Source organism: Globicephala melas, chromosome 4 (genome assembly GCF_963455315.2).
Source record: "Globicephala melas chromosome 4, mGloMel1.2, whole genome shotgun sequence".
NCBI classification, from domain to species: Eukaryota; Metazoa; Chordata; class Mammalia; order Artiodactyla; family Delphinidae; genus Globicephala; species Globicephala melas.
The window spans coordinates 66812700-66829534 of NC_083317.1; the positions used below are offsets into that span (position 1 = coordinate 66812700).

A 16835-nucleotide genomic window follows, 5' to 3' on the forward strand; every position below is an offset into this window, starting at 1 on the left:
GCAAATTAATGTGATATATCATATTAACAAAATGAAGAAAAATTATATGATCATCTTGATAGATGCAGGAAAAACGTTTGACAAAATTCAGTATCTGTTTTTAATAAAAATTCACAACCAAGAGAGCATAGAGGGAATGTGCCTCAACACATACTGAAGACCATAAATTGACAAGGCCACAACTAACACCGTACTTAGAAGTGAAAAGCTGAAAGCTTTTCCTCCAAGATCAGGAATAAGACAAGGATGCCCATTCTTGCCACTTTCATTTAACATAATACTGGAAGTTCTAGCCAGAGCAATAAGGCAAGAAATATAAAGGGCATCCAAATCAGAATAGAAGAAGTAAAACTTTCTCTATTTGCAGATGACATAATCTTTACAGAAAACCACAAAGACTCCACCAAAAACTGTTAGAACTAATCAACAAATTCAGCAAAATTCCAAGATAGAAAATCAATATATAAAAGTCAATTGCCGGCTTCCCTGGTGGCATAGTGGTTGAGAGTCCACCTGCCGATGCAGGGGACACAGGTTCGTGCCCCGGTCCGGGAAGATCCCACATGCTGCGGAGCGGCTAGGCCCGTGAGCCATGGCCGCTGAGCCTGCGCATCCAGAGCCTGTGCTCCGCAACGGGAGAGGCCACAACAGTGAGAGGCCCGCGTACCAAAAAAAAAAATTTAAAAAGTCAATTGCCCAGCTTCCCTGGTGGTGCAGTAGTTGAGAGTCCGCCTGCCGATGCAGGGGACACAGGTTCGTGCCCCGGTCCGGGAAGATCCCACATGCCGCAGAGCGGCTGGGCCCGTGAGTCATGGCCGCTGAGCCTGCGCGTCTGGAGCCTGTGCTCCGCAATGGGAGAGGCCACAACAGTGAGAGGCCCGCATACCGCAACAAACAAACAAAAAAGTCAATTACCTTTCTATACACCAACAACAAATTATCAGAGAAATTAAGAAAAGAATAAAATATCCAGGAATAGATTTTACTGGGGAGTTGAAAGATCTAGACACTGAAAATAAGATGTTAATGAAAGAAACTGAATAAAACACAAATAAATGGAAAGATATTCTGTGCTCATGGATTGGAAGAACTAATATTTTTTAAACGTCCATACAGATTTAATGCAACCCCCTATGAAAATTCCAGTGGTATTTTTCACAGAAATAGAACAATCCTAAAATTTGTATGGAACCACGAAGGATCCCAAAGAGTCAAAGCAATCTTGAGAAAGAAGAACAAAGCTAGAGGCATCACATTTTCTGGTTTCAAACTGTTTCAAAGTTATAGCAATCAAAACAATATGGTATTGGCACAAAAACAGACACAGATCAATGGAACAGAAGAGAGATCCCAGAAATAAATTTATGCATATATCGTCAATTGATTTACAACAAAGAAGCCAAGAGTATACAATAGGGCAAGTATTCTCTTTCAAAATATTCTGGTGCTGGGAAAACTGGACAGCCACATGCAAAAGAATGAAACTTAACCTCTGTTTTACACCATACAGAAAAGCAACTCAAAATGGATTAAAGACTTGAATGTAAGACCTGAAACCTTAAAACTTCTAGAAGAAAACATAGGCAATATGCTCTTTGACATCAGTCTTAGCATTATTTTTTTTGGATTTGACACTAAAAGCAAAATTAAACTACATCAAACTAAAAAAGCTTCTGCACAACAAATGAAACCATCAATAAATGAAAAGTCACCCTACAGAATGGGAGAAAATATTTGCAAATCATATATCTTATAAGGGATAATATTCAAACTATATAAAGAGGTCATACAACTCAGTAACAAAAATCAAACAATCTGATTTAAAAAATGGGCAAAGGTATTGGGGTGCTGGTGTGATGAACTGGGAGATTGGGATTGACATATATACACTAATATGTATAAAATAGATAATAAGAACCTACTGTATAAAAAAATAAAATAAAATTCAAATCAAAAAAAATAATAAGGGAGGGAGGGAAAGAAGAGTTACCTCTGAACTATAAAAGTAAGCAAGGGACACACTAACAAACGTAGTAAGGTAGATAGCTAGTGGGAAGCAGCCGCATGGCACAGGGATATTGGCTCAGTGCTTTGTGATCGCCTGGAGGGGTGGGATAGGGAGGGTGGGAGGGAGGGAGACGTAAGAGGGAAGAGATATGGGAACATATGTATATGTATAACTGATTCACTTTGTTATAAAGCAGAAACTAACACACCATTGTAAAGTAATTATACCCCAATAAAGATGTTAAAAAAAAAAAAAAAGAAAAAAGAAAAAGGAGAAGGAAAGCTGATAAACATGAAAATAAAAATGTGTCTAAATATGAAAAAAAAAGTAAGCAAGGGTAAAGTTATGTGGGTTTTCATATATTTTAACTAACTGTTTGATACTGGCAACATTTTATATAGTTCAAAGCAAAGCCTTTTTATTTCATTTGTTTTCATGAATTTTAAAATCCAATACTTATTTTGATTTAGCATTATGTTGAACATTTATTTCACCATAGAATCACCCTCTGTGGCATAGGCATAATACTAATTTTCATTTTCTAGGAATCGTATGGTATATTAAAAAGTTTAACAAGACTAGTGTATCAAGTATTAAATTAAATCTTCATTTACATACTACTATAAAGCTTTGGCAAGGACTATGTTAAAAACAATTTCAACTGGAGTCAATAAGCCATTTTTCAGTAAATCACTATTGTACCTTACTCTATATAATATATACAATAAATCAAATACTGATTTAAAGATACAAGAGAATCAGCTAATTTAAAGAAACTTGTAATTTTTTTAGATTTGAGAATCTTTCTGTAAAATAAAGAATAACAATTTCCCATTTGCTCTAATCTGCTTATTGTTTTAAGGTTGAATTTTTTAGAATGTTGAATTTTCTCTAAATGGCATAGAGCACTACAGCTGAGATAAAACATCATTGTAATCAGGAAGCAGTTGTAGGAAACAAACCATTCCATTTATATTATGCAGAAAGTGACTTAATACAAGAAACTAGGTGCTTATCAAGTCATTGAAAGATGGAGACGTAAACTCTAAGCTTGGCCTACAGGTATGACTTTCAGAATAAGGCCACCAAACAGACATACCAGGGAAGCAGACAACTTTGCTACTGTTAGAAACAGAATCAGAAGACTACTGCCAATCAATTGTTGAACTGAAGAGCACATTGTTATAAGATCAGCATTCTACTACAACTGCCTCTTGACATACAGAAAGCTTGTGACTGGACACTGGAATGTTGCTTCCAAAAACAAAACAAAGTAAAATCTCCATTGCAATAACACCAAAGCAGCATAAATATTGCTTCCATCCCATTTTCAAAATCACTTGCCAGACATTTTGAAGCCCTGAGCCACTATGTAAAAATGGCCACCATGCTATGAGGAAGCCCAAGCCTTCTAAAGAAGGCACCATTGACAGTCCCAACTGAGCTCAACCTTTGCATCATTCTAGCCCAGGCCATGTGAGTAAAGAAGCCTCCAAAAGGGGCTTCCCTGGTGGCGCAGTGGTTGAGAATCTGCCTGCTAATGCAGGGGACACGGGTTCGAGCCCTGGTCTGGGAAGATCCCACATGCCGCGGAGCAACTGGGCCTGTGAGCCACAACTACTGAGCCTGTGCGTCTGGAGCCTGTGCTCTGCAACAAGAGGCCACGATAGTGAGAGGCCTGCGCACCGCGATGAAGAGTGGCCCCCGCTTGCCACAACTAGAGAAAGCCCTCACACAGAAACGAAGACCCAACACAGCAAAAATAAATAATAAACTCTTAACCCCAACATCTTCTTAAAAAAAAAAAAAAAAAAGAAGCCTCGAAAAGATTCCAAGCCCTCAGCCATTCAAGCATTCCTGACTAATGCCACAGACATCATGGATATAATATCCCCACCTTGCCTTAGTCTAAGTCCTTGCCCACAGAATCTGTAAGCATAATAAAATGATTGTTATTTTACATTATTAACATTTGGAGTGGTTTTTATGCAACAAGAGCTAAGCGAAACACATCATAGATATTTTATAAGTTTCAACAAGCATTTCAAAAACATTTTTAAAGATTATAATACTCTATTATGTAATATATACCACAGTGTACCTAAAAGTTTATGCTAAATTGTAAAGGAGAGCTGGTTTCCAATTTTTATCTATAACTTAAACTATACTGAATAATTTTATCAATAGAGGTTTTTGTTTCTCTTTTGTATTTAGCATTATTTCTTTATCATAAATTTCCAGAATGACTGTGTCTGGGCTATAACCAAATTTCTTTATAAGTGTTTTATATCTACTCATATCTATCTTGAATATTTACTGTGGTTTTAAAAAAATTAAAGCAAATTAACTTCCATATATTTAAAAATTTTTAGCAACAACAAAAAAAATCCTTTAAGTTAATCAGCCCTATTGAAAACAGAAGAATATGGCCAAAAACTCTGGGCTACCCATGTATAGTAATTTCAGCCAGACCTCATGAGTCAATCATGAGGAGCTGGGGAAAATGTGGCCATACAGTGGGTAGGGGGAAAAAAAGACCAGCATATTGAGTAATCTAATAATTGATACTGCCCTATTATGAGCTCAAATGAAACAATATTCATATGAAACAGCCACCAAATGATGGTAATAGATAGGCAGGGACCTTGGCTTAGCAAGTCCAGAGTCCTGGCTAAGTGAACAAATTTTACTGTTCTCAGAGCTCTGCTATATACTTTTGTACCTAGATAAGAGAACGCGAAGAGGACTGTAATCCATCCCACATTACTCTGGATAAGCCCTAGAACAAGGCTTCACACCTGTGGAAGGGGCAACTTTTCCTAACTGGTATGCCCAGAGGGGGGCAATTTGTACCTCCAAAGTAGTCACTCTAAGTCTTTGTTACTGGCAGCTATTGCCCTCAGTGTTCTTCCTATTTATAAGACTAGATTTGTTAGCAAAGGAGGGCTAGAGCTCTTGACTTCTGCTTCCCCCTAGCTAACTCATCGTGTGATATTTGTGCCTTTCCATTCAGGAAATCTGATTTCAGAGATCTAGGTTAATATGGAAGATGACTTGTCCCAAAGGGCTTGGATCTCAATGTACATTATACAGGCTACTCCTAAACCCTACGAAATATGCCATCAAAATTGCTACTCCTTACCAAATATTTTAGCTGACCCTGTGGCCTAGTTTTTAAGCATACAGACACTAAGTGAGAAAAATCTGGATTAGAATCCTGTCTCCATGAATACTACTTATGTAATATTAGATGATTTTCTGAACCCTTTATTCTGACCTTCATTTTCCTCACCTGCAAAAATCAGGATAATAAAGCACCTACCTTGCATAGTTGTTGTGAAGATTAAATGAATAATGTGTATAAAATACCTAGCATTTAAGTATTCAATAAATGTTAACTCATTTTAAAAAAATAGTAAAACAGGGCTTCCCTGGTGGCGCAGTGGTTGAGGGTCTGCCTGCCGATGCAGGGGACACGGGTTCGTGCCCCGGTCCAGGAAGATCCCACATGCTGCGGAGCAGCTGGGCCCGTGAGCCATGGCTGCTGAGCCTGCGCGTCCGGAGCCTGTGCTCCGCAACGGGAGAGGCCACAACAGTGAGAGGCCCGCATACAGCAAAAAAAAAAAAAAAATTATGCAAAAGAAAGTCTAATACTATAACCTATTTTGTATTGCTATTAAATGGCAGAATACATAATGAGGACATAGAATAAATTTTAAACTATGTTAACTAGTCAAATTTTAAAAACGAATCTTATATTTAATAAATATCATGAAAAATTTGGCTAAATACTTTGGCAAAATTGAAATTGTGACTAAATACTAAAATAGCACGGACTTAGCCATCTTTATATGTTTTGAAAAAAGGAATTCTCTTCATTTATTAATCTACACACTTAGATTCCTTTATATTAAGATTTAATTATGATATTTATGCTGCCTTCTTCCTCTTGGTACAGATCATGTAAATGGACACTGCACAAGTCCAACTTCTCAGAGTTGCAGTTCTGGAAAACGTCTTTCCAGTGCTGATGTTTCAAAAGTAAATCGCTGGGGTCCTGGAAGACCACCATTTCGAAAAGCACAGTCAGCTGCTTGCATGGAGATTTCTTTGCCAGTTACAACAGAAGGTAGGTTAAACATACAAATTTTTGTGGATACAATTAAAATTTGACATACCACAGTAACAGGAGCTGGAGGATAAAGGATGGTGGTCAGGTGTGAAAGATCTGAAAAACTATGGTCAGCTAGACAGTGAGCAGCTGAGAACCTGGTCGAGCCGTGGCCATGACTCCAAATCCATTCTTCACTACACCTCTTTCATCTCTAAAACCAGAATGGCTGTTTATGAGTAGGCTTTCACCTCCTCTGTACAAAGTGAGACCTATGTCTTAATCTGCACTCCCAGTTTCTTTCCATCTCAATGGTAAGCCTCTTAGTGTCTCTATCTGTAGATAGTTATTTAATGTCTTATAACCTTAGTTTCCTCAACTGTTAAGTGAATGTGACCAAGAAAAAGGGAAGACATTAAATTCTAAAGTTTGCAATCTCATCTTCGTATGTTTGAAAAAGGGAGGATTATTTGCTTACTTATGGAATTACTGTTAGGGGCAGGGAGTAAAGCACAAGAGCCAGAAGGCCTAAAATTAAGACACACACACACACACACACACACACACACACACGAGTCCTGTAACTGCTGCTATTGTCTTGCTGATAAAAAGCTTTGGGACTAGAAATAGGAAAAAATAATCTTAGGAATATGCTATGGTAATTCTATGCTATAAAGTAATTCACCATTACCACCCCTCAAAAAACTTGGTAGTAATGATCTATATTATTCTTCAAATTTTTAAAATAAAATTTTTAGGGACTTCCCTGGTGGTCCAGTGGTTAAGGCTCTGCACTTCCACTGGAGGGAGCGTGGGTTCGATCCCTGGTTGGGGAACTAAGATCCCACATGCCATGCAAGTAAAAAAAGAAAATTTTTAGTTTTTTCCTTTAACACTATGCCATACTAAATTTGGTCCAGATGATCTTCTCTCACAGGTGCCTATGAATAGCAACCTAGAAACATTAGCTAGGAATGTTATAATGGAAGCAAAATGTAAAGGTTATAAAGGAAGTAGTACTTTTAATCACTGGATTGAATTGGGAATTTTGAGTTTTAGACTTTTCTGCCTCTAACTTGTTGATTCTGGGAAAATTACTTAACTCTATGTCTCTGTCTCCAAATCTGTAAAATATATAGATTATTTCCAAGCTCCCTCTCAGATCTAAATTCTATTACAAACAATTATTTGTATAAACTTGCTGAGGGATAGAAGGGGGAAATTAGGAATATTATATTTTGGTTTGTAGAAAAAGGGATAGTCTGGGGAACTTATATTTGGTTTTATTGTATATTATTTTATTTATATATTATATTATCTCTTTTTATAAAAATGAGTCACACTTATACCTATCAAAAAGGAAAGGAGAGGGAAGGCAGTAGAAAGAGGAATATGAGGAACTTGTACTCTGGAATGATTATATGAACAATACAACCTTCCTAATATTTACCTGAGGTGGTGAGTTTCTGCTTGTTGGAGTGTTACACATGTGTAAGAGTTGATGAGCAGGAGAACCTGAAACCACCTTGTTTCCTTTAAGTGGGCTGAAGCCCTCTCAGAAAGATTATTGGTGGGGTGGTATTGTCTAGGACTCTGTATTTGGCCCTAGGCAAAGCCAAGACTGTATTTGCATTCAAAGTAGGCAGCTTGTAACTAGTTCAGGGAGATAACATTTGCTCTTTAGTCTTGGTGTAAATATAAATAGTTCAATTTTTACAATTTTAATTACTCCAAATATAACAAACTCAGAGGAATGTATTTACCACAGAACATTTGTGACCCTTCAGGTAAGTAGCCACAATGTTGTCAGTAAGTGGGAATTGTCAAGAAATCATTAGAAGTACTTCCAACAATTGAGAGATAGGAGGGAAACATAATTAAAACTGCACCAGAAGTTCTTGTAACCTTAACTATTCAGACTAAACATCTTTTTTTTCTAGATTAGAGAATTTCAACTAACTTGTGAGGTGAGGTAGAGAGAAAAACACAGTGGACTGGATCTCTGGAGACTCAAGGTCTAGTTCCAGCTCTTCCTAAGTTTATGATTTATACTTCTGGACTTGTCTCTTCATCTTCAAAATAAGCTGGTGAACTGGATAAACTGCCTTACAGATCAGTTAACAACGAATCAAGTTCTACTTCTCCCCCATAATTTTGGTTTTCACTTACTAAGTTTGACTTTACTTGTTCTGGAAACACACTAAAACTAAATTTTTGGTTTTTAAATTCCCATAGAAAGTCGAGAAAATTCCTATAATCGCTCGAGAAGTTCTAGCATCTCCAGTATTGACAAAGATTCTAAAGAAGCGATTACAGCACTATACTTCATGGAGTCCTTTGTTCGGAAAAATGACTGTACTATCTCCCCTTGTTTGTTTGTTGGAACTAGTCTGGGAATGGTGTTAATCATCTCCCTAAACCTACCTTCAGCAGATGAACAAAGATTTACAGAGCCAGTCATGGTATTGCCAAGTGGTAAGAGTTTTTATTTATTCCTTCATTGCTACTTTTTCAAATTTAAATATATGGCATTTTAAAACATTTAATTTGTATTGATCTGGAGCAAAGATTTAAGTATTCTGTATAATAGGAACTATTAAGAATTTTATAAATCATATACTATCCCAAGTATTGCAGCTTACTTGCAGGGTGAAATAGTCAACCATTTCTATGGTAATAAATTGTGGAACTCCCAACCTAAACAATGCCTTGGGAAATAAGTTTCTGAAAAGCATTTAGGAAAGCCTTAAAGCGAAAGTTTAAAATTTTTAATGAATTGAAGCATTTCTCCAAAGTTACATGCCAGATCAAGAGCCTATGAGTGTTTTACATCATCCTTAAAGAACTCAGATGATTAAGTTGGAAGCAGTCTGACTTGAGGTGGCTTTCTGAATTCATTGATAATCTGTGCCCATCTTGTTTTGAAGCCATGCCACACAATTTCTTCCCTTTTTATCCTAGTACCTAGAGAATTTGACCCACGTTATGAGTATTGTTGCTAAAGTATATGTTGTATTCTCTTCCTACTTGACTTGTCTTTTTCCTTTTAAAGAGATGTGTGATTCCTCCTGTTATTCCTTTGAGTATTTTAAAATTTATTCTGATCAATAGTTTTTTCATATATAGAAAAGAGAGTAAAAGTTATCTGAAAAACATTTCTTAAGTAAAAATAATTTTATTAATATATAGGATAAGGGATTTTATTTTAAAAGAACACATATATGGCATGGTAGGTTAGATAGAGTTCTGTTTTCTTTGTTAACTGGTATGCTAAATTCATATAGATGGATTGTAACTTACTGTAGGTAGAACAGTCAGCTCTCTACTAGTGAGGCAAATTCAGATAAACATATTGTATTTTGTGTGTGTATGGCTTAAAAAACAGAAGTTTATTTTCTCACACTTCTGGAGGCCCAAGATTAAGGTGTTGGCAGGGCTGGTTTCTTCTGAGGCTTCTCTACTTGGCTTGCAGTTGGCCACACTCTCACCATATTCTCACGTGGCTGTCCCTCTGTGTGCTTGTACCCCTGGTGTCTCCCCATGTTTCCTAACCTCTTCTTGGAAAGGCATTTGACAGTTTGGATGAGGGCCCACCCTATCAGCCTCATTTTAATTTAATCACCTCTTTAAAGGCTCTGTCTCAAATATGGTCACATTCTAAGTCAATGGAGTTTAGGCCTTCAACATATGAATTTGGCGTGGGGGAGGACAAAATGCAGCCCATAACATGCACCATATTTTAAAAGTTAATCTGTTAGGATCACTAGATTTTAATTGTAAACATATTTCACAATAAGAAAATATCTTTTATTATAGTTCTAATTTTAAGGAAATATGTATAATTCTCTTATACTGGTTGAGAGAGAGCCAGATCAGTAAGGTCAAAATGAATTTTTAAGTATTAATTCAATCCATTATTTAACTCAATAAATTTGTATACAGATTGGATACCTAATATATGCCATGTATTCATCAAATTTAAAGGTAAAAATCAAACTCCTGTATACACAAGTTTACAACTGTGAGTGAAAGACAGTTTTCTAATAAGAGATTTTCTAACGAATGTGGTTTTCTATGCCACAAGCATAGAAATAAACAAGTGTCTGGAACTAATTTAATGGATCTCTCAGTACTATAAGAAAGTTCTTCAACATTCTTAGCAAATAGACTTAGACTTAAAATGATGGCAAAATACAAAATAAGTATATATTTAACTTAATATTCTGGCATCTGGTTCATAAATATTTGCGTACTCTTTCCTTATCCATTTAGAGAGAGATAATGAGAAGCTATCTTCAAGTTTCTATGTCAGTATTCCATTCTTTCAAGATGTTAGTTAATATATCAGTATCACTTCATCAGTTGTAACGAATGTACCACACTAATACAAGACCTTAATAACAGGAAAGGACAAAGGGGGCATATGGGAACTCTCTGTACTATCTGCTCAATTTTCTGTAAACCTAAGATTGCTCTAAAAATATTAAGTCTATTAAGCAGTACCTGTAAGGGAGGAAACTATGAGTCTAGGTTCAGATCTGTTTTATAATTAACCACTGAAAGAGAAATAGCCTAATTGGAAGCCATAATTTATGACAATAAAAAGAAAAAGGAAGGTGGTTTCATAAGAAAATATAGAGGAACTTCCCTGGTGGTCCAGTGGTTAAGAATCCGTCTTGCAATGCAGGGGACACTGGTTCGATCCCTCGTCGGGGAACTAAGATCCCACGTGCTGCGGGGAACTAAGCCCGCGTGCCGCAACTACTGAGCCCATGCGCCACAACTAGAGAGCCCGAGTGCCACAACTATAGAGCCCACGTGCTCTGGAGCCTGTGCACCACAACTAGAGAGAGAAGCCAGCACACCCGCGCACTGCAACAAGATCCCGGGTGCCACAACTAAGACCTGACGCAGCAATCAATCAATACATACTACAACAAGAAAGGGTTGCAAGTGGAATAGTCTGATAGAACTTAAAAAAGAAAGAAAAAGAAAAACTATAGAGATGACAGAAAGCCAATTCAAATTTAAAGTAGAAAACTTGTCCCCTCTTCCTCACATCTCACTTCCTGACTCCTTCTTCACCTTCTTTCCAGTATCTACTCTCCACTAGTCTCCACTGTTCCACTAGTCCCTGCCCTATCGGTACTGCTCTAGATTATGGGAACCATTTTTAAAGGTTTGGAATCGGAGGCATTTCCCTCTTCTGTTGCCAGTGCTAAAGTGGGTGACATGTTCTCAGGCTCTGAAGGCATTCTTCCCATCAAAACATTGTTAAATTACCTTTTATCAGTTGGCCTAGCAAAATTTATCTGAGTCTAGCAATTTCCTCAAAGTTGAATACAATCTATTTTGAAATTTATTCATCCATTCATTCAACATACATTTCCCAAGCTCATACTAATTAATTAGTCACTGGGGATACAATGGTGATCAGGACACAGAATGATCTTTATTCCCAGATTATATGTAGGGAAGAACAAAAGTAAACAGAAAATTACAATCAGGAAAGTAAAGAATACTGTGCAGCATAGGAGGCGGGGGTTTGGGGAAGACCTCTCTAACACAGCAGCCATCTGAAATGGGACCGGTTTGGAAGGGAGCTGTGCACAGTACTGATGTTTAAGAGTAATTTAAAGCAGCATGAGTAAAAACCTAGAGGTAAAAAAGAGCATGGCACAGCCAAAGCCTAGAGATAGAATGGTGCTAGTTGAGGCTGGAAAAGCAGGCAGGGGAAGATTAGAGGGCCTTACAACCATGTTAAGGAGCTGGAAAAGACTTCCTAGATCTGTGGGGTTTTTGTTTGTACAAAAAAAAAAAATTGTGACGTGGTATGCTTTTTTATCTCAACCGCTGGTGCTTAAATTTTCTAATTGTAAAAAAATCCAAATACAGATGAAGATAAATGAAAATTATGCCACCAGCAAACATTCCCCCTTCTCTGTCGCATCTCCCCCTCCACACTTCTGCCCCTAGAAATTTTACTCTCCAACAGTAATTCTTTGAGAAATTTGCTGAGATTCTAATTTTAAAGCCACTTTATTGAAGTATGATTGACATATAAAAAGCTGTACATATTTAACGTAAACACCTTGATGAGTTTGGAGACAAGTATACATCCATGAAACCATGACCAAAATCTATGCCATAAACTTATTTATAACCTCCAAAAGTTTCCTACCCCTCTAATTTTTTGAGACTCACTTTAAATCCTATTTCATTTCCATGTAACGCTTTGTGCTACCAGCTACAAATTATTCTGTAATTACCAATCCTGCTACATGAAGTGCCTATCACTGCTTTGTAAAAAAAAATTATTTTCATGCGTCATGATCAAACTAGAGATTTAAACTCATGATTAAACTAAAGATTTTCCATAATAAATTCATTCTCTTTACCCCCGAACTATTTCTTCTTGCTCTTCTCCCCATTTCTGTTAATAGTGCCATGATACTACCTAGATGACTTCCATCACTTCCGTTTCTTTTCTGATCCCTTTACTTACTGCCTCTGTACTGGTCTTATTACAATATTGTCTTCATCACCTAATTTCTATACACCATATTCTCTGATACCTTTCACTTACCCATAGAAGCAATTTCTTGAAAATCTTGGAAGTCAGTGATCTCTATAAGCTCAGCTTTGTTCTACCTTTCTAATCTGATTTCCTGCTACTTCCCAGCACCAGCTCTCTGGTCCAACCAGTCTTATTTCCTCACTTCCCTTTTCTCTTTGCTACCTGTCAATCATCTATCATTGGTGGATATCATATGAACTTCATGTTTGTTGCCAAAATTTTGGAAAACGTGTATCAAGTTTCTTGGGAGCTGTAAGATTTGGAAGAATTTTCTACAGACTAGCTCTTGGATCCAGACATTTCAAATTTCAAATCTTGTTTCTTCTACATTATCTATATATTTCTAATATTGACATAGTATATAATTTGTAATATGATCTTCAGCCCTGCACTTCCATGTCAGATTAATGCTGAGTTGCATCAGGGTGGTGGGAGTTTTCCTAGGAGCCATTCCTATACCTAAAAGGCTTTCAATAACCTAGACATGGTAGTGATTGTGAATCACGTACATAAGTCTACTAAATTCTAGATGTACCCCCATCTTAATTTCCCCTTGTCCAGATTCCTGAAATGCCTATTCACTACAATGTCACTTAACTGGAAAAAAATTACAGTGGAAAGAGAAAGGAGTTTAACTTGATTGTGGTTAAAATATTTTAGTTTCACAAACTTAAAACCCATGAACACATGCCTCACTTAAAGAAGGGCTGATAAAGAAAAATTAAAAATGTAAGAGATAACGATTTGTGTAGATGGACTTACCTCATTTTCTCTAGATTTTCCTTTTTGTATACTAAGGATATGATTTTAACTTACTAATTCAGTTTTTTATTACATATTATCTAAGCTTAGATATATTTGTTTACATATCATCTAAGCTTAGATATATTTGTTTTCATATGCAAAAGTATATCAGAGATGATCTTCTTGCCTTTATTCTTTTTCTTACAGTATTCTTGTGTTGTCCTTTGCCTGCTGACAAGAAATATCTCCTAGACTTACCCTCTACTCTAGACTTTTCCCAGCCCACTCCCTATGTCAGACTTACTTGCTAGCATTTAATTCCTTTAAAATCTAGCTCTCTGATGAAGAACAATTAACTTATGCAAATGTATAGATGAGTGAATGTGCTATCTCACAGATATAATATGAAACTAGTTAATAGGTTTTGTCTGGAGAGCAAATGAGAAGGATGTAGTTTTTCATCTTAAGTCTAAACCTTGATGAGAAATTTCGCTCTATGCAAGTATTTAGTTAGGGCCTTTCCATGTAAGATGTGTATATTTCAAACATATTTGTGAAATTCATGCATTATATCTTAAAAACTAATACAGTAAGAATATAGTTCAAGCATAATGATTGTATTTGACTGAAGTATAATCACAGCTTAATACAGGAAAACAAATATACACACTCCACTTATAGGTAGCAGCTCTATTAGTTGTTTACAGTTCTTATTACTAGTTGTATTGAATGTGTTTGTAGCAATTCTATTTTCCCCAAAGTAGATATACTGTCACTTGAAACTGCTGAATAAAGCATGGAATCTGTCTAAGCCCTTAATAGCTAGACACGTGGGAAGCTATTAAGATTTTTCGATATTTTAAAATTCATTGAATTAAAAAAGCAAAATAAAATTCTCTACAGGTACTATCAAAAAAATGAAATTTCACATACCCTTTTGTCACATGCTACTGTCATGAATTCAAACTCTTGCCAGACTCCCTTCTTTTATGGAGAGATTAAAAGAATGTACTTCTTTGGGAAAATCCAATGATCTAGATACATAGTTCTTAATATAGTAGGATAACCTAGAAGAAATGGATAAACTCCTAGAAACATATAACCGACCAAGACTGAATCATGAAGAAACAGACAGTCTCAACAGACCTGTAACTAATAAGGAGATTTAATCAGTAATCAAAAATCTCTCAACAAAGTAAAGCCCACTTATCTTTTTAAATTTAATTTCACATTAATTTATCTTGATTGTCTTGACAACAAATTCTCATCAATGATACGGAAATTTGAACTAAAGCACTAAATCACTGAATTTTAGAGTGAGAAAACACCTAAAGATTATCCATCCCAGTAGCCATCACTTTAGTCTGTATCAGAATCACTTGGAGGGTTTGTTACAACCATTCTCAGAGTTTCTAATTCAGTAGGTCTGGGATGGAGTCTGAGAATTTGCTTTTAAATAAGCCACAGGTGATAATAGTACAAATGCAGTTTTGCATGCTGGGATGGAGAAAACAATGTTCTTTCCTCCTGTATAGGGAAAAAGCCAGTCCTTCCTCCTTCCGTGTTTCTCCTGTGCGTTTCCTTTACTTTCACACGACTACCACACTCACAACACTTCTGACACCAGATGAGTGGAGGTTTTCTCCACAAACAAGCAAGTCTCTGAGACACCAGCTGGGTGTTCCACAATTTAACGCAATTCGGACACTATCTACATGGAAATAGTGTCAGATCACACAGGGTAACTTCTCAGTCCAATGAGACTGTCCCCTCCCGCTCTTTCAGATGCCAATCCCAAGTCACCTGTTCTTCTGACCTGAGGTTTCCACAACCTCCTCCTCGGGTTCAATTAATTTGCTACAGCAGCTCACAGAAATCAAAAAAACTGTTTACTTACTGCTTAGCAGTTTCCTATAAAAGGATATAGCTGAACATCCGATGGAAGAGATGCCTAGGGCAAGGAACGTAGGATGGGACGTGGAGCTTCCATGCCTTCTCCAAGAGCTCTCTCCCACAGCTCTGCCTGCTCAACCCGGAAGCTCTCCAAACCCCCACCTTTTGGGTTTTTAATGGACGTTTCCTTACACAGGTGTGATTAATTAAACCATTGCCCATTGGTGATTGAACTCAATCTCCTGCTTCTTTCTTGGCCCCAGAAGTAGGGGGGTGGGGCTGAAAGTGCTAACCCTCTGATCACCTGGTTGGTTCCCCTGGCAAGAAGCCCCTATCCTTAGGTGAGGCCCCCAATCACCTAATTAACAAAATGAAAGACACCTGTGTTGCTCTTGTCAGGAAATTCCAAGGATTTTAGAGCACTGTGCCAGAAACAGGAATAAAGACCAAATAGATATTTATCATAAATCATAACATCATACATACGTAATATGGTTAATCACAATCCTGGTTAAATTTAATTCTACCTACTTTATTTCTGTATCTGTGTAGCTGGATATGGCTGGAGAATATATAACCAGACTAAAAAGTCTCATTTTGAAATAAATCATCATTAACCTCAAGTGGGTTCCTGTGCTGCTGGGTAGTCCTCTGTCCACCCTCTTGAACAATAATTACATATTTTCTCCACTCTCCTCAGAGCTCCCATACCTCCTCCACTGTTTTCAATCTCAGCTAATGACCATGTGTCCTCTTTCACTGAGAAAACTGAAACGGTCAGATAAGAACTTCAGCAGCTGCCACCACCATGTCTACCAACCTGTCTGTCTGTATCTCCATGGTCTCTACCTTTTCTCCTGTTGTGACTGAACTGTAAGCTCCTGACTTGGTGAATGTCTCCACTTGTACACTAGATTCTACTCCCTTTCACCTACACAAGAAAGTCAATCCAGGAATTTTTCCTGTTTCCTTTATATAATTATAATAAATATTCATCATTTTACTAGATCAGCATACAAACATGCTGTTATTTCGCCCATTAAAAGAGAAAAACCCTCCTTGAATCTATTCTCCTACAATGCCCCATTTCACTTCTTTTTCTTTAGTGCAAAATTCCTTGAAATAGTTATGCTATATTCACTATTTCCAATTTTATTCTCCCATTCTCTCTTGAGTGCATTCTAATCAAACTTTCCCCCACACCAATCAACAAAAAGCTCTATATAAGTCATCACTGACCTCACTGCTAAATCCAATGGTCAATTCTCAAGTCACATCTTACCTGACACATTAGCAACATATTGCAGTTTACCATTTTCCCTACCTTATAACATTGCACTTTTCGCTTAGATTCCAGGATACTTTATTTACCTGGTTTTCTTCCACCTTTATAGCCATTCTTTTTCAGTCCCCTTTGCTCGCTCCTCTACATTTCATTGGACTTAAAACACCGGCATGCTCAAAGACAGACTCCTTAAACCTTTTCTGTTTTCTATTTATAT

At 36.9% G+C, this 16835-nt stretch overlaps 1 protein-coding gene across 7 annotated transcripts in view; it reads left to right on the forward strand.

Annotated features, from left to right (window-relative positions):
* STXBP5L (syntaxin binding protein 5L) overlaps window positions 1-16835 on the forward strand; it is a 364746-nt gene that overhangs the window by 329008 nt on the left and 18903 nt on the right. For all 7 annotated transcript variants that reach the window (XM_060298126.1, XM_060298127.1, XM_060298125.1 and 4 more), the window contains 2 exons: window positions 5967-6137; window positions 8355-8594. In XM_060298126.1, coding sequence (XP_060154109.1) covers window positions 5967-6137; window positions 8355-8594 — 411 coding nt within the window. The remainder of the gene's footprint in view (window positions 1-5966; window positions 6138-8354; window positions 8595-16835) is intronic.